Here is a 19,149-nt window from a genome sequence, read left to right as displayed (position 1 = left end):
ATGTATGCAGGACACAGCCGGAAAAGGCCTGGAGAATCTTCTGCAGCCCAGAATCCTCTCAGCAGTTCAACTAGCAGGGGATCTATCTGTTCGCCAACATGGATTTCGGAGAGGACACTCGACGCTAGATGCAGTGTGGGAGGTGGTGAATACAGCAGAAAGGGCACAAATGGGCAACCATCATTCCCGTAAATTGACTCTTCTTGTGACCCTGGATGTGAAGAATGCCTTCAATTCGGCAAGATGGAGCGACATGTTGGTAGCTCTTGAGGAAACTTTCAAGCTACCACAATATCTTATACGCATAATGAGAGATTACTTCAAAGATCGCACTCTGTTGTATGATACGGAAGATGGAGAAAAGACAAAACGCCTGACTGCTGGGGCAGTGCAGGGATCGATCCTTGGTCTAGATCTTTGGAACACAATGTATGATGGCTTGTTACGTTTGGAGATGCCAGAGGACACGAAGCTTGTGAGCTACGCTGATGATGTGGCCGCCTTGATAATAGCTCGTAATGTTGAAATGGCTCAAATCAAACTGAATCGGGTGATGCGGAGCATAAAAGAATGGATGATGAACCACAGTCTAACATTAGCCGAACACAAAACGGAGATAGTTCTTCTGACGAGGAAAAGGATCAAAACTCTTGTACCAATGACTGTTGGAGAGTTAGTGATTGAAACATCTGCGAGCACAAAATATCTAGGAGTGATACTTGACTCCAAGCTCACATTCCGGAATCATATTCAGAGAGCGACAAACAAGGCAGTAAAATACATGACTGCACTTAGCACACTAATGGGAAATATTAAAGGTCCGAAATCCAGCAAACGACGTCTTCTCACGTCGACGGTTCAGTCAGTGCTCCTATATGGCTCTGAAATCTGGGCTGAATCCTTGAGATTCGCTTGGTATCGGAGAAGGATAGCTGCCGTACAACGGAGAGCGGCTTTACGTATTGCATGCGCATACCGCACGGTTTCCGAACCTGCAATCCTCACGATGGCAGCAATAGCCCCAATAGACCTACTTGCATTGGAGCGACATGAAATCTGGCGTACCCAAGGAGAGCTGGGAAAGAAATGTGCAAAGAAGCGTGCCTTCAGTCAACGGATGAGGCGATGGCAACTCAGATGGGAAAGTGACCCTCGAGGCAAATGGACCAAGCGACTGATACCACGCTTGGGTATCTGTGTTGAAAGGGCCCATGGTGAAGTAAATTAATACCTCACGCAGCTTCTAACAGGGCATGGATATTTCCGGAAATTTCTGCATAAAGTGGGTAGAGCGAATGACGCAGCATGCATATACTGTGATGACATTGACGACGTGAACATTTATTATTATTTATTATTTATTATTCTCTACTTCATTCTGCTCAGTAGCGTATATAATATACAGGAAGTATAGTGTAGAAGTAAATTTGTGCTGGTTTTAACTCCCGTTAGCAATTGTAGTGAGTGCTGATGTGAGGTGGTATCCTAGCGCTGCAGTGGTCAAGACGCGCATTGCCAGGAGGACACTGTTTCTGAAGAGAGTACTGCGATTGAGCAGGCTTTGCATTCCTTGCAGGCTGAGCTCAGATGTCATGTTGGTGAGAAACTGGACCAAAGAAAATCAAGATCAAACACATATCATAACACGACTCTCCATTCATGGTTTTCACCACAAGATATGCACAGTAAAGTATTTTCATAATCCAGATGTTAACTGTATACGGTATGCGTTTTATGTGGCAAACAGTGTGACAGGTATCACATCACAACTTGCAACAAGAGAATCATGTCGATAAGTGTATATTGTAAAACCTACTGCCCATTCGGGTGCCCTTTCTAATAATAATAATAATAATAATAATAATAATAATAATAATAATAATAATAATAATAATAATAATAATAATAATAATAATAATAATAATAATAATAATAATAATAATAATAATAATAATAATAATAATAATAATAATAATAATAATAATAATAATAATAATAATAATAATAATAATAATTTATTTAACGCGCACAATGTGCAAAGAATTCCTATATAAAACATTAATCTTCGTTGCAAAATTTCACTAGTGATTCTGATCGCTGTTTACAATTTAAAACATGGTACCTAGTACAGTGTGCATCACATCTTAAACATACACAGTTCAAAACTGGTTCATGATAACGCTTTATATTACACAGTTTATAATGGAACCCATGAACGGAGAACCTTGTCAGCAGGTGTCGCAGTTCATATCCATCTTGAACCCACTCGCGATTTAGCATGGCATCGGTAGAGTAGAAATCTTCCCAGATGTCAGCCTTCTTCGATCGTAGGTCTCGAAGCAGATGTATATAGGGTGTTGTTGCTGGAAGTAACACTGTAACCTTAGCTCTTCCACATAAAATCCGTCTCTGGATAGCTCATACACGAGCCGGGAAGGAGAATATTTGGAGAGGCACAGAGCCCGTTTCAAGTAGATTGCCTTCAACTTCTCGATTTTATCTAACTGTTTCATACTCAAATGTTCCCAAATGTTTCCCAAGCCATATGTTGCTATAGGGCTGATTTTTAGATGAAAGAGTTTTATGGCCGTTTCTAAAGACAAGTTTCTCACATGCTTAATGTCAGATATTGCTTTCATAGATGCATTTAGACGGTCCATGAGATGGAGGGTGAACACATTACCTTGGGTTTGAAAAATTACACCCAAGTATTTAAAATGCTTTACGGACTTAAGTTCTTGGTCTTCATAATAGAAGATTCCATGAGGCCCCCCTCTTCTAAACGTCATGGAAACTGTTTTTTCTACATTCAGTTTGAGCTCATTTTTATTTATCCAGCCTACTATTTGGTTGAATGATTCCTGGAGTTCCTTCTCTGACGTTGATGTTAAGACCATATCATCAGCGTACATTAATAGTTTGACGCTTTCCTGGTTTACCAAATTTACTATGTCTGCTGTCGCAATGGTGAATAAGTATTTCGTGTTTACTATCCTCTGTAACTCCTACTCTTGTTAACAGCATAAATCATTTTCTTGATGATGCACATATTGTATTATAATCCTTTAAAAGCCTCTTTGTTCTCACTCTTCCATTGCAAAATGTTTGTCATATTTTTGGTGGGATATAAATCACGTTAACTTGTGTCTTATATGAGGTCATGTTTTTTTGTGAGTCCTATTTTTTAAATCCGCTATACCTTTAACGTTTCATTGAAAATGAAAACCTACAACCTGTTTTCCAGTCATTGACCGGGTCAGGGATGGAATGAATGAAGCAGATATAGGCTATTAGTACGATGGGGTCGCCACTCCCAAAGTGATTTATTAATGACTGATAGATGCTATGGAGAATGGAGAGTGTTGCTGGAATGAAAGATGACAGGGAAAACCGGAGTACCCGGAGAAAAACCTGTCTCGCCTCCGCTTTGTCCAGCACAAATCTCACATGGAGTGACCGGGATTTGAACCACGGTATCCAGTGGTGAGAGGCCGACGCGCTGCTGTCTGAGCCACGGAGGCTAACGTTTCATTACGAGTGATATATGTGTCAGTGTTGATGTTATTAATCTGGTTTCGTGACTGGACGATAACAAATGAGTTCAACCACACCATTCTAGAAGAAGAAGAAGAAGAAGAAGAAGAAGAAGAAAAGATACACAAGATATATCTCGTAGGCAACGACACTAGACCTGATGGAGCCGATTATGAGTGTTATGAGTTCCATCACATTATAAATCTGATCTGAATGTCAGTACTGTATAGAGCGTTCCAACCTTAAATTGCAGTACAGCGTAGATGGAGCGCGCTGTTGCGAAATCGACTCTTGAAGATCACGCTCGAGTGTGACTCAAACAGGGCGTCACAGTTCCAGATTTTTCGTTTGTAATTTTAAGTTCACTTATTCATGAATTAATGTTTGTAGGATGGTAAAATAAATACAACACACCTTAATCATTGGCGTTGCTCTCAGACATTGGACGAACACCTATCATTTCTGCAAGGCCTGATCTTCCCGCTTTGGATGAACCGGGTTCGGGAGAAGAACTTGAGGATGATCCGGACGATGAAGAAAGTCATATTAAAAACTTTTCATCGTCGACATCGTCCTGTAATTCGGCTGCTTTCCACAAATCTCTTTTCATTTTACTTTACTTCCTTCACGTAATTTGCCCAATTGTCTTATGTTTTTATGGCATACAAATGTTAGTTTAGCATTTGCAACAAAACCATGTTCATTACCCGCGTGGACTAAGGCAAATCACGGTCCTCGGCTTTTCGGTGGCCTAAGTCCCGAACTCACCCCTTCAATGGCGTCCTGCCGTGCACTTTCCACTGTCGTATCCTTCCATTCTTTTGTCACTGTCTGCCCAATATTTACCCACGATTCATCTGTGTAAATTATAGCTTTATTTTGTGCCCTCAAACGTTTTATCTCCTGAGATATCTGTGCCTCCAATTAATAATTTCCTCGATTTCAATGAAAGCTGCTTTATTACCCCGTCGTAAATAACGGAAGCCTATATCATGTAAGAAGCGATACAACGTAGTTCTGGAAAACCGTGGCAAAGAATCTTCAACATTTACCCGACTCAAAATCACGTTCAATGTCGGTGGTATGTTAGCAAATAAAAGAGAGTGAACCACTCTACGCACTCCACTTCGCACAATTTCATCATATTTAATTTTCCTTTTTCTGCCGTCCTTCTGTTTTTGCTTTTTTTGCGGGAATTCGCAAAGGACCATGTGTGTGTCCCTTAATTATAGCATAGATTGTTCTTTCGGAACAACCTGTAGCTTAATCAGTTTCACAGACTGCGCTGCTCATATTCATAGACTTTAAAAAATAATCCAGGACACTCATTAAAATATTGTGTTCTTTTTCCCTGAGTTTACCTACGGAACGTTTCTTTTTAATTTGACGATCCATTGTACATCCTTCTCTACTTTTTCTTCGAACTAAGAACCCCCCGCACGAGCACGAACTGACAACTACACAGACTACACAAACACAATCCACTTGTCCTCAAGAACTATACATTTATCACTGATCTTGTCCGGCTCCATGGCTAAATGGTTAGCGTGCTGGCATTTGGTCCAGAGGGCCCCGGGTTCGATTCCCGGCCGGGTCGGAGATTTCAACCTTCATTGTTTGATTCCAATGGTTCGGGGGCTGGGGTGTGTGCCGTCTTCAGCATTATAATTCATCACAGGCAGGGCCCGATTCTTATAGACGCGCAGGTCGCCTATGCGGCGTCAACTCGAAAGACCTGCACTCGTCCTCTTTGGAGGCCACACGCCATTAAATATTATATATATCACTGATATTTATTTTATCAATCTTATAATACTGCTTAAATGAACACCACTGCACACGGCTGTTAGTATATTTAAAAGCTCAGCCAGCCGAGTCATTCGTGAAACGTAAACAAACGAGACGTTCTCCCTGTCATAAATTAAGAGTTAACGAGATAAGGACTTGAGGAATGATTTAATAATAACTTCCATATCCGACGGCCGTTTGCTTTGCTTTAACCACGCCATGATCCTTCTGCACTTTTTCTTCGAAATTAGATCCCCACCCACGAGCACGAACTCACAAACCACACAAACGAAATACACTTGCCCTCAAGAATTGTACATATGTCACTGATATGTATATAATCACTATTATACATACTACTGACGAAATGAGCACTGCACTGCATGCGACTGTCTGGAAATGTTAAAAGCGCATGTTTGGGAGATCACTACCGGTACTTGGCCAACCAGGCAGCCAGGCAGCCAGCCGAGTCACGCGCGAAACCAAAATTCAAGGAGATATTCTTCCTGTCACAAATTAAGAACTAAGCAAGATAAGAACTTCGGGATTTTTTTGAAAATAACTTCCATATATGAAGACCATTTGCCTCGCTTTGACCCCCAATGAAAATTCAAAATGAAAGACGCTGGCCAGCGACTGACTTTTTCGTGCCTGTACATAAACTTCCCTGAACATGACTGAAAATAAATGCATATACTGCATTTTGTTATCATTTAAATTTAAAAATAAACTTATCTACATAGAGCTGAAATGTTTCTTTACCAGTAGTGAAAAAAGATAGGAAAGTAATGAATATAAAATAGGAGTTATGACATGATGAGTTCCATGCAATGAAGATTTTGCATTTGGCGAAACTTTCCATTATATTACCATTTTCACACTAAATTATTTTTTTTTTTACATTTTTTGTTAACGGCATCGAATGCTCCTTGAAATTCTGTACATAACACGATATTTACCCATTTTAATCAATAACATTCTGATTTACGGATATTTGGCAAACCCACTGCATTAGAGTAGGACAGTGCTACCCGCAAAACATTGGAGAAGGAAAGAGACGGAATTATCCCATTACCGCTGTACTGCAATTTAAGGTTGGAACGCTCTGTAGATGGTGTTTCCTTTCGTGTTGTTTACTCTGTGGAATTCATTGCTCTCGCTCTCTGGATTCTGGTGTGGATCTCTGGATCATCTGGATATAAACACACGTGTGTCATATAGCCTGCATTTCGAGTTCTGACCGAATGAGAATTGAAAATGGTTGTTCATTCATTGGAAAGGAAGAGGAAGAGGTCCATTTCGGGTGATGTGTTGAAGAAGGAGGAGATTTGTCCATCAATACCATCACCATCACCGTTGAAGGGTGAGTTAAGAAATAACGGTTAACGTGAATTACCGGTAACCCCATTTGTGATTGAGAAGCACGTCTGTAAGTTACGGATTTTCACTCTATTTACATTAAAGTATTGCTTGAGATTATATATTTGAACTTATCTTCACAGTACAAAAGGAAGGTTAAACTGAAGTAGTAAGGGTTATGGAATCGTTTTATAATACTGCCGACCTCGTTGGCGCAACCGGTTCAAAATTCAGAAGCATATTCTCTATTTATAATATAATCAGCGTGTAAAAGAAAAAGAAGGCTTATCAGAAATGGCTCCAAACAAGGGCCCGAAGCAGACAGGGATTTGTACGTAGATGAAAGAAACAGAGTGAAATAAATAGTTGTTGAATCCAAAAAGAAGTCTTGGGAAGATTTTTGTAATAACCTGGAAAGGCTAGGTCAAGCAGCAGGGAAACCTTACTGGACAGTAATAAAGAATCTCAGGAAGGGAGGGATAAAGGAAATAAACAGTGTTTTGAGTAATTCAGGTGAACTCATAGCCTAACATCTTACTGTAAAAGGAAATCTTGATGGTGGTGTTGGGAAGAGCCAAGCTCATGGTGGGGTGAGTGGGGGTGGGGGAGGAAAATGATGTTGGTGAAATTACGCATGAGGAAGTGGAAAGGATGGTAAATAAACTCCATTGTCATAAAGCAGCAGGAATAGATTAAATTAGACCTGAATTCGTGGAGTATAGTGGCAAGACAGGGATGAAATGGCTACATAGAGTAGTAAGATTAGCGTGGAGTATTGGTAAGGTACCTTCGGATTGGACAAAGGCAGTGATTGTACCTATCTATAAGCAAAGGAACAGGAAGGATTGCAGTAACTATCCAGGTATCTCATTGATTAGTATACCAGGCAAAGTATTAACTGGCATCTTGGAAGGGAGGGTGCGATTAGTAGTTGAGAGGAAGTGGGATGAAAACCAGTGTGGTTTCAGACTACAGAGGGGCTGTCAGGATCAGATTTTCAGGTAATTGAAAAATGCTATGAGAGGAATAGGCAGTTGTGTTTGTTTCGTAGATCTAGAGAAAGCATATGACAGGATACCGAGGGGAAAAGATGTTCTCCTTACCGGAGGACTATGGAATTGAAGGTAGATTATTAAAATCAATCAAAGGCATTTATGTTGACAATTGGGCTTCAGTGAGAATTGATGGTAGAACGAGTTCTTGGTTCAGGGTATTTACAGGGGTTAGACAAGGCTGTAATCTTTCACCTTTGCTGTTCATAGTTTACATGCATCATCTGCCGAAAGGTATAAAGTGGCAGGGAGGGATTCAGTTAGGTGGAAATGTGGTAAGCAGTCTGGCCTATGCTGACGACTTGGTCGTAGTGGCAGATTGTGCTGAAAGCCTGCAGACAAATGTCTTGGAACTTGAAAATATGTGCAATGAGTATGGTATGAAAATTAGCCTTCCAAAGACTAAATTAATGTCAATAGGTAAGAAATTCAACAGAATTGAATGATAGGTGATACAAAGCTAGAACAGGTCAATAATTTCAAGTATTTAGGTTGTGTGTTCTCCTAGGATGGTAATATAGTAAGTGAGATTGAATCAAAGTGTAGTAAAGCTAATGCAGTGAGCGTCCAGTTGCGATCAACAGTATTCTGTAAGAAGGAAGTCAGCTCTCAGACCAAATTATCTTTACATTGGTCTATTTTTAGAGCTGTCAGTGGAGAGATGGTGTGAGAGGACATCAGTAGAGGAATAAGTTTGAGTGGTGTCTTTAAAGGTAGGAAGAATCACAATATGGAGATAAAGTTGGAATTCAAGAGGACAAATTGGGGCAAATATTCGTTTATAGGAAGGGGGTTAGGGATTGGAATAAGGAGATGTTCAATATTTTTCCAATTTCTTTGCAGTCATTTAAGAAAAGGCTAGGAAAACAACAGATAGGGTATCTGCCACCTGGACGACTGCCCTAAATGCAGATCAGTAGTGATTGATTGAATACATGCTTCAGACATAAGGCTATTCACCACTACATATGGGAGGGTAGGGGCACCAGATCCAACAAGCTAGAATATAATATATAGAGTGGCTATCGTGCTGCCATCTTTGAAGAACTGGTAACCACTATGTCTTGAATGTTCCCCAGCAGGCGGTGTGCTCGGTAAGTAACTATGATCGGTGGAAAACAGTAAATAAAAATGTAAACTGACTCTGGGATGGGTTTAATGCAATATTGTTGAGGAATGTGAAAATATATTTGTACTTTAAGGTGGTAAGGAATGGTAAAGATCCACTATATTATAACGGAGAAGTAAAGAGACTAAGAACGAGGTGCAGGTTGGAAAGAAATAGTTATAAATGGGTGTGGAAGTAAGGAGAAATTGAAGGAACTTACTAGGAATTTGAATCTGGCAAAGAAGTCAGCTAAGGATAACATGATGGCAAGCATAATTGGCAGCCATACAAATTTTAGTGAAAAATGGATGAGTATGTATAGGTACTTTAAGGCAGAAACAGGTTCCAAGGAGGACATTCCAGGAATAATTAATGAGCGAAAGCTGGGTGGACTCAGGATATCTTATTCATACAAGTAATCCTGGTGAGGGTCCCATACACTGCAGTGTTCTCCCCAGAAATTTTCGTCAGCTGGGTGGCAGGAATGAGCAGCCGGGCGGAGAATACTACGTAAAAAATGAACATGCTAAAATTTCAATTTATTCCTCCCAGGTATTTACAATAATATATCACAGGTATACATTAACTGCAAAACATAACTATTTTAGTGTTATTATCACGAACAAGATATAAGAGTATTTCGAACTTCTAGCGTTCTACTGCTCGCTCTTTTTATATTTGATTTACAAGTTGCTTTACGTCACACCGACTCAGATACGTCTTATGGCGACGATGGGATAGTAAGGTGCTAGGAGTGGGAAGGAAGTGACCGTGGCCTTAATTAAGGTACAGCCCCAACATTTGCCCGGTGTGAAAAAGGGAAACCACGGAAAACAATTTTCAGGGCCGCCGAAAGTGGGGTTCGACTACTGTTCGTTCATAATCATATAGGCCTAACACCGGGGCTTACCACTCGGTTGCTGTGGAGTGCCATACGGGTTTTGTGACGTCATGCGGAATCAAATGCACGCATGCGATTCCACGTTAATCCAGACAACTGCTCGAGTACTACACTACATGATAGTCAAGCTAAACATTTAACCTCCGATGTAATTGAAGCAATTATGCTGATAAAAGTGATATATCGTGTAAATAAACAGTTTTACAGTATGTACAATTTAATTTGGAGCAACTAGTGATTCAAATATGTATAAATATTATGTAATTAGCAATTACCTAGCTTATGTTAGCTGGGCGGCCTGTAAAAACGGCAGGGCGGTGCGGCCATCAAAAAGGTCCTAGGGAGAACACTGCACTGGAACTATGCTCTAGTTGGGGTCTCACCAGAGACAAATATGCTCTCTCCTTTACATCCTTACTACAACCCGTAAATACCTTCATAACCATGTGCAGAGATCTGTACCCTTTATTTACAATCATATTTATGTGATTACCCCAATGAAGATCTTTCCTTATATTAATACCTGGGTATTTACAATGATCCCCAAAGGGAGCTTTCACCCCATCAATGCAGTAATTAAAACTGGGAGGACTTTTCCTATTTGTGAAACTCACAACCTGACTTTTATCACCGTTTATCAACATACCATTGCCTGCTGTCAATCTCACAACATTATCGAGATCATTTTGCAGTTGCTCACAATCTTGTAACTTATTTATTACTCTGTACAGAATAACATCATCTGCAAAAAGCCTTATCTCTGATTCCACTTCTTTATACATATCATTGATATATATAAGAAAAAATATCGGTCCAATAATACTGCCTTGAGGAATTCCCCTCTTAATTATTACAGGGACAGATAAAGCTTCACCTACTCTAATTCTCTGAGTTCTATTTTCTGGAAACAGAACCACCCATTCAGTCACTATTTTGTCAAGTCCAATTGCACTCATTTTTGCCAGTAGTCTCCCATGATCTACCCTGTCAAATGCCTTAGACATGTCAATCGCGATACAGTCCAATTGACTTCCTGAATCCAGGATATCTGCTATATCTTGCTGGAATCCTACAAGTTGGGCTTCAGTGGAATAATCTTTCCTAAACCCGAACTACCTTCTATCAAACCAGTTATTAATTTTGCAAATATGTCTTATGTAGTCAGAACGAATGCTTTCCCAAAGCTTACATGCAATGCATGTCAAACTGACTGGCCTGTAATTTTCAGCTTTGTCTTATCACCCTTTCCTTTATATACAGGGGCTACTGTACCAACTCTCCATTCATTTGGTAAAGTTCCTTCATGCAAACAATAATCAAACAAGTACTTCAGATATGGTAATATATCCTAACCCATTTTCTTTAGTATATCCCCCAAAACCTTATCAATTCCAGCTGTTTTTCTAGTTTTCAACTTTTGTATCTTACTGTAAATGTCATTGCTGTCATAGGTAAATTTTAATACTTTTTTAGTATTAGTCAACCCCTCTATCTGGACATTATCCTTGTAACCATCAATCTTTACATACTGCTGACTGAATACTTCTGCCTTTTGAACATCCTCGCATACACACTCATCCGGTTCATTAGTGATTCCTGCAATGTCCTTCTAGGAACCTGTTTCTGTGTTAAAGTACCTATACTATCTGCGCACTTTTTAGTGATAGATTTACACCTTAGTGCTGAATCGGTCGACTTTGGTTATCTTCGAGATTCGTATTGGCAACCTATGAAACACAAACTAAGAATCGCTTATGATCGCTGTGCGACATCTGGCGTACACTTGACGTACTCGTACTGTTGTTGTTTACACAGCAAAGCCAAACTATAGAATTCATGGTAGGAACACGTTTCGCATCGGGAAATATTATATGGTATTATATATTGTGTGTGTGACACAGTTGTTGGCGTTAAGATAATAAAGGTTTAGAAAATTCATATCGATCGATCATATTATCGATTCAATTGAAATTTCATTTCCATTCAGTTGGCAGTATTTACCGGAACCGGCAGTGCTCCCTTCTTACTCCCCACGGAGTACAAAAATCTATCACTAAAAAGTGAAGAATCACTATCCAAGTTCTTAGGGAGAGGGTCAACTTGGTCCTTGATTATTTCTAGCTATTGTGATGTTTGGTCTAATGAAGCGGTTACAGCAACTCCACCTCCAGTTTTAAACATATTCACCTTATCCTGGCATCTTTTTTGCTTAGCCCTTCTTTTGAAGTTGTCATGAAACATTTTCAATTGTTTCACTGACCTTTTACAAACAAATTCATGAGAATTAAAACAACTTGCAAGTTCTATCCATGCTTTCTTTTTATCACGCAGCGTTATGCCATCTGTTTCCTTGTTTTCGATTGTCTCTTTCCTTTCTGCAACAAGGCTCACGAACAAACTCTTCTCGTCTTTAGAAAATTTGGATCCTCTCGTCTTTGACGAAATATTATTATCTTGCATTTGTGAGACCACTGTTATAACAGAAAATTAAATTACAAATCACGTCTATTTTCAACCACGGCTCAGTACTTCAATTATTAATCGAGAAATGGCAGTTAGAACAAATGATAAAACTCGATATATCGCGATATAACGTTGCAAAATGCGAGATCGTTTCAAAATAAACAGAGTGTCTATTCCAGCTCACTAGTGATGATGAAATGTAAAAGATGTTGACGAAGCGTCGAAAAGAAATGGGCCATCATTTTTGACACAGACGTCAAGCATATTAGGACGAAGCTTGGTGAAACTGGCAGTCAGTGTTTCATAAATTAATACTTCACCCTCATCTGGACTCTTACATGGTGAATACTTTGAGACAGTTCTCACCTTGATTTCTCCAACTGCAAAATCTATCTACATCATTCACTCATTTACATGCGTAGCAGAAACTATGTTGCATGCAACAGTATTCTTAATGAACAGTCCCACCCCACATTCTCCCTTCCCTTTTTAACACCCATCAAATACACTTTATAATTTCTTCCTTGTTATTTCCCCTTACTTGAATATCCTTAACTCCTAACACATCCAGAGTCTTTGCTGACTCTGCCAATTCTACTATCTTGTTTAATATTGATAGCTTTCCATGAATTCAATTTTGTTCGCCAAGTTGTTTCCAAGGAGTCTCTCACTTGTCAAATAAGGGTTGGACTCTATTACTCCCATAGGTCTGAGGCTTGTTTAAAACGTTCTGAGTTTGCTTGGTGAAAATTCTGTGAAGCAGGATGCTACCCTTACTTACACATAGTCCAATTGAGGATCTTTCCTTTAACGGTTTGGGGACCATGGTGTATTGTATAGGCCTAGCCACCTGATAACATACTTTTTGATTCACCCTTGCACATATTGCATTAAATCTTTTATCTCTTCATATATTCTTTTGATTTCTTCATCTGCTGAACTAGTACGCACTATTGCGGTGGGCATTGGTTTGGTGTGTATCTTGACAGCAATAATCCTTTCACTATGCTGGTCGTAGTAGCTTACCCGCTACCCTACTTTCTTATTCATTATCAATCCAGTGCCTGAATTTCCCCTGTTTGATTTTTTGTTGATAGTTCTGTACTCGCTTGACCAAAAATTCTGCTTTTCCTGCCAATATACTTCACTTATAACTAAGAAACAATGTTAGGTTTTGGTCCACCCAATCAATACACATCACTTTACAAGTGAAAAACTATTTAATTAAAAACATATTAAATATTAGGGACACGTTTCCTCTCTATTTGAGACTTCATCAGCCATAAAATCACGTTGTAGATTACAAAACTCATTGTTCAGAAATTGAAACAAATGGAAGAACCCAATGCCTTTTTAAGGATTATTTGAGAAACGCGAAAGATATATAAACATATATACATTACTTGCACAAAATGACCTAACTTCTTGCAAAAACTTTTGTCTTCAATGTTAAAATAAAATATAACTTGAAATGTGACTTGCCTACCGTAACGTCTCGTACAGAATAAAATGTCCATTGTTGCTGTCCGTATTTAAACCGTAAGTTCCTTTATGAACTGTTGAGGAAACACTGGAGAACAAATATACACATATTTAATGAGGTAGTTTAACACTTCTTGCAAACAATCTTTCTGCAATGTTAAATTTGAACGACCTTACTTGAAAATGTTGCAAGCATTGTTGGAATCTGGTAGTTTCAGTGTGTTGACTGGGGAGTTTTGTAATCTACCATGTGATTTTATGGCTAATGAAGTCTCAGAGACGAAACTTGTCCCTAATATTTAATGTTTTTTAATTAAATAGGTTTTCATTTGTAAAGTGATGTGTATTGTTTTGGGTGGACCAAAACTTAACATTGTTTCTTAGTTTTAAATGTATCAATACAGATCTGTACGATGAAGTTCGTAAATTGTGTTTCACTTATACCAACTACATCTAACTTAAGTCTATCCATCTCCCTTTTCAGATTCTCTAACCTACTACAATGATTCAAACTACCAACTTTCCATGCCCTGACTCTCAGAATTCATTGTCTGAGAATCAAACTGTCAGGAACACTCCACATCTTGACAATCGTACCAGTTAGCTGGTTAATATTATTTTCACACAGGAACCCAGGAAGCAGTGAATGGATGAACAATGTTTTACTGCTCATACTTATAATTGACAACAAAAACTCAAGATTTTGAAGTGTTTTCTCATATTTTTATTGTGCTTCAGCGTTTTTGATAACTTACCAATTATGGCTTTGTTGTAATGGCTGAGGATGACTTCATAATCAAGGTCGACACAAGTCCGAATGAATGTCCTATGAAAAACAAAGGAAAACAACATATTCGCAACATTTCTTTAACAATTGTGAATTAGTTGTCAATACGGATCAATATGAAATTTATTACACACAAATTTCTTCTGATTCGGAATTATCTTCTTGTACCAATGTATGCTTCTCTTCACTTGTTTCTCTGTCATCTATAATATCTTAATAATCACTTTCTTCAGTAAAGAGTGCTTCCCTCACATCACCACGTCCAGAGAATTGCTGAGATTTAAAGTTCTGATAATTAGACATATTATTACCTGAAAAAGGAATAATTAGTCACACCAATGGTCGCATGTATCTCATACTTACGATACCCATTTTCAAAGCTGTTTTATAAAAATCGTAATAAACTGAGCATACCACAAAACTTTTTCGTGCGTATCTGTCACATGGGGTAGCGGTTTTAGCGCCACAGTGTGTTCGCTACAAGCTTGAAAGTTTGAAATGGGACTCGTCCAGAGGCAAGGCGAGAATAGCCGAGCACAAAATCTTCCACTGCCTTAGGTTTCTAGGGGATAGGTTATAAAAAATACACTAGAGTCCCGTTAATCCAACTTGAAATATTGAATTTTTAAAAAAATTCTCCTATTGAAATGACAGAACATATTACAGAATGAAGATTTACTTGCATTATATTAGTCATATTTTACTAGAATAACTTAATGTAAACATAATTACACATCATAAACCATCAATCACTGGTCGTTTATCTTTAAAAAGTCTGTTAGTTTCTTTTACCGTAGTGGTTGGAACCTACTTGAAGATGCAGTGTTAAACCGGCATCTTATAAACATCACATCAGTGGGCGTAGCAGCAGAGTGTTGCTCGACGTAGCGTACGGCAAGTTCTAAGGTGGCCGCGACATCTGAATGCGTCACTAGTTGTAGTTGTTCATTGTGGTCTTCTTCGTCACTCTGTTCCTCATCAACTCCAGATTCTTTCTCCACCATAGCTACAATTTGTTGGTCTGTTTATAATTGATGACAGTCAGCTTCCATCCACTTGCTAATGTCATTTTCATTGTCGTTTTCTCCTCTACGGGTTCTTATCTACCCTACTGTAATTTTATAGAATATTTTATGAATGTAACGGCTGAAGAATGGACATTTCAAATTACAGTATCTACTGTACTGTATTGTAGAAACTATTTTCCTCAGATGGTTGAGGCGCTGGCCTTCTGACCCCAACTTGGCAGGTTCGATCCTGGCTCAGTCTGGTGGTATTTGAAGGTGCTCAAATACGTCAGCCTCGTGTAAGTAGATTTACTGGCACGTAAAGGAACTCCTGCGGGAGAAAATCCCTGCACCTACGGATCTCCGGAAACCGTAAAAGTAGTTAGTGGGACATTAAAACCATAACATTATTATTAGAAAATATTTTCCGGTTAATCCAAAAATTTTGTAATCTGAACAGACTCCGGTCCCAATTAGTTTGGATTAACGAGACTCTACTGTATTCACTGTATCTGTTGCATATGTGCACCTATTGGAAGGATATCCATGGACATTGTACGTCATTTCTTTTTCTTATTGTTCTTCGCCATAAGACCTATCTGTGTCGGTGCGACGTAAAGCAACTAGCAAAAAAAAAAAAAATAATTTCTTATTGTTTTGCAGTAAGCCTGCCAAGGACATAAATGCCATGCATTTTATTATTATTTTATACATAGACCTGATTTCAGTCAATTGTTGCTTTCATAGAACACATTGGCTCGGATGGAGGATTATTCCTCAGCTCTGCCTCGTTCATACAGAAAAAATCATTTGAACGATGCATTCATTTGGCCTCGACCTGCCTTACCTCGTATTTGCCTCTAGTGTAGATGCACCTTACAAACTCCTATGGCATTTTAAACGTATGACATCTTCACAACAACATGAACTATGGAGTAAACATTAAATTTGACATACAAAGAAACCAAATGCTATGGCACTATAGCCCTGATGGACCTTGCCCTACCAAATGACTGCTGCTCGGTCCTAAGGTTTGCAGATTACCAGCGCAACAAATCCTCTGTAGTTATTTTTGGCTTTGTAGTCCAGGCTGCTACCTCATCATCAGACACCTCCTTAATTGCAATCACATGGCTTAATGGACCTCGAACCAACTCTCTGGCCTGTAATTGAATCTGGGGCTTCCAGGCACGCGGCTGGCTTGCTATTCCTAGACTGCAAGGAGCAACTTCAATGGCCTCAAATCAAAATACCTGCTCATACTAACTGAGGCTATTTTTTAAAATCATTATTATTATTATTATTATTATTATTATTATTATTATTATGTCGGCCACCATGGCATAACGGTTAGTACTATTACTTGCCATTCTCGGAAGTCCGGGTTCGATTCCTGGTACTGCCAGAGATTTAAGAATGGTAGGAGGGCTGGTAAGTGCATTGTACATGCAGTTCACCTCTGTTGGGGGTGTGCCTGAAAACAACTGCACCACCTCGGTATGAGGACACGAGTTTACTTTTGTTATTATTATTATTATTATTATTATTATTATTATTATTATTATTATTATTATTATTATTATTATTTAATAGAGAAGGCAGGCAGAAATCTTGATTTGGCTCTAGACTAGTATTTGTAGTGTAATTCAAAATATGAAATGTCCTTGAACTATTGGCATAGTATAGTTACCAGTGTTCTCCCCAGAAATTTTCGTCAGCTGGGTGGCAGAAATGAGCAGCCGGGAGGAGAATACTATGTAAAAAATGAACATGCTAAAATTTCAGTTTATTCCTCCCAGGTATTGACAACAATATCAGACAGGTATACATTAACTGCAAAATATAACTATTTTAGTGTTATTATCACGAACAAGATATGAGTATTTCGAACTTCTAGCGTTCTACTGCTCGCTCTTTTTATATTTGATTTGCAAGTTGCTTTACGCCACACCGACTCAGATACATCTTATGGCGACAATGGGACAGTAAGGCGCTAGGAGTGAGAAGGAAGTGACCATGGCCTTAATTAAGGTACAGCCTCAACATTTGCTTGGTGTGAAAAAGGGAAACCACGGAAAACCATTTTCAGGGCCACCTAAAGTCTGGTTCGACTACTGCTCGTTCATAATCATATAGGCCTAACACCGGGGCTTACCACTCGGTTGCTGTGGAGTGCGATACGGGTTTTGTGACGTAATGCGGAATCAAATGCACACATGCGATTCCACGTTAATCCAGACAACTGCTCGAGTACTACACTACATGACAGTCAAGCTAAACATTTAACTTCCGATGTAATTGAAGCAATTATGCTGATAAAAGTGATATATCGTGTAAATAAACAGTTTTACAGTATGTACAATTTAATTTGGAGCAACCAGTGATTCAAATATGTATAAATATTATGTAATTAGCAATTACCTAGGTTATGTTAGCCAGGCGGCCTGTAAAAATGGCAGGGCGGTGCGCCCATCAAAAAGGTCCTAGGGAGAACACTGGTTACGAAAACTCGATAGTGGTTAAGTTTTGTACTGGAGATGCTCTCCTGTAGCTTTTAAGGATTTTCTTTTCATTCGTTAATTGTAATTAAGCAGTGCTCTCTAAAATAGTATTTGAATTCTCTTAAAGGTTTGCCTGTTAAGGAGATAGAGAATGAAACACCATGTACCCCTGCTGCTGCAGCAGCAGCACCACAGACATATTTGGATTCATCTAAGGTGAGTTCCCAAAAATAATCAGTTTTTAATTACATGTTACATTTCCAAGTTTTTATGTCATATTTTGGTATCTTTTAGGGTGTAAATTAATGCATATTTTCAGAGTTTCTAGATCATAGAAATCCGAGTTCTAACATTTCCTTCCCTTACCACTTTTGCTGTGCTTACTCGTATTTTCATTAGCTGTGTGTCATTCTTCTTGAAGTAGATCCAGGACTTGTAGCCACAATGAAATTGCTACACTACATCTACCATGAGGAAACATTACTAAGACCCCTTTCACAATCTAAGTTAACTGTTAACATAACAGCATAAAACTTGAACGCAACTTTTTGAGGTGTAGACATTCACAGTGAACAATGCAAATGTCAGCGAGAAAATAGAAAAAGTGAAGGTCTGTTTTGTATGGCGGATGACTGATTTAAATGGCTGCTTATGGCCTGATAGCAAAATACAGTAGAAATCTGCTATAGCGTGTATGGTATATTATGAGAACCCTGTTATAACGACAGTTTTTTTTCTGTCCCTTGAAAATTGCTGTATTAAACTGTGTATTACCCTCTGGTTATTGCAGGTATCCTATCACTGATGCATCTGTTATTACGAGCAACTAAGCGTGCACTGTTTTTTCCATTATTGATATTTATGCACTCCAGCGATTATGTTGAATTCAGTTGATCATCTTCTATATCGTTTTCTTGCTATTGCAGTAGTGAGCTCTCTTGTCGACATTCGGAGGCAATGTCTGAGTCGATTAGTAATAACTGTTTTGAAATGAAAGAGGGGAACATGTTTGTTAATTGTTAGAAAAGAAGGATGAAGTAAATGATCCCTAAATTTCAATGCTATATACTGAAAATTAAAATGTTGTATACCAATTGTAGAAGTTGTCTATATTGGAGATTGGTATTCTGAATGATTTGACACAACCAAGTGAGTACAACAAGGAAG

At 38.7% G+C, this 19,149-nt stretch overlaps 1 protein-coding gene across 3 annotated transcripts in view; it reads left to right on the top strand.

The window, feature by feature from the left end:
- The first annotated feature begins 6,478 nt into the window (after positions 1–6,478).
- Positions 6,479–19,149, top strand: part of LOC136875681 (ribosomal L1 domain-containing protein 1) — a 161,799-nt gene continuing 149,128 nt past the window's right edge. For 2 of the 3 annotated variants that reach the window (XM_068228101.1, XM_067149235.2), the window contains exons 1-2: positions 6,479–6,685; positions 18,110–18,198. In XM_068228101.1, the coding sequence (XP_068084202.1) occupies positions 6,580–6,685; positions 18,110–18,198 (195 nt within the window). In that variant the 5' untranslated portion in view covers positions 6,479–6,579. The remainder of the gene's footprint in view (positions 6,686–18,109; positions 18,199–19,149) is intronic. The other variant, XM_067149236.2, reaches the window with a different exon arrangement.

The sequence above is a fragment of the Anabrus simplex genome, chromosome 6, assembly GCF_040414725.1.
Source record: "Anabrus simplex isolate iqAnaSimp1 chromosome 6, ASM4041472v1, whole genome shotgun sequence".
Classification (NCBI taxonomy): domain Eukaryota; kingdom Metazoa; phylum Arthropoda; class Insecta; order Orthoptera; family Tettigoniidae; genus Anabrus; species Anabrus simplex.
The sequence above is the reverse complement of the archived record's forward strand: the minus strand, read 5'-3'. Positions and strand labels throughout refer to the sequence as shown.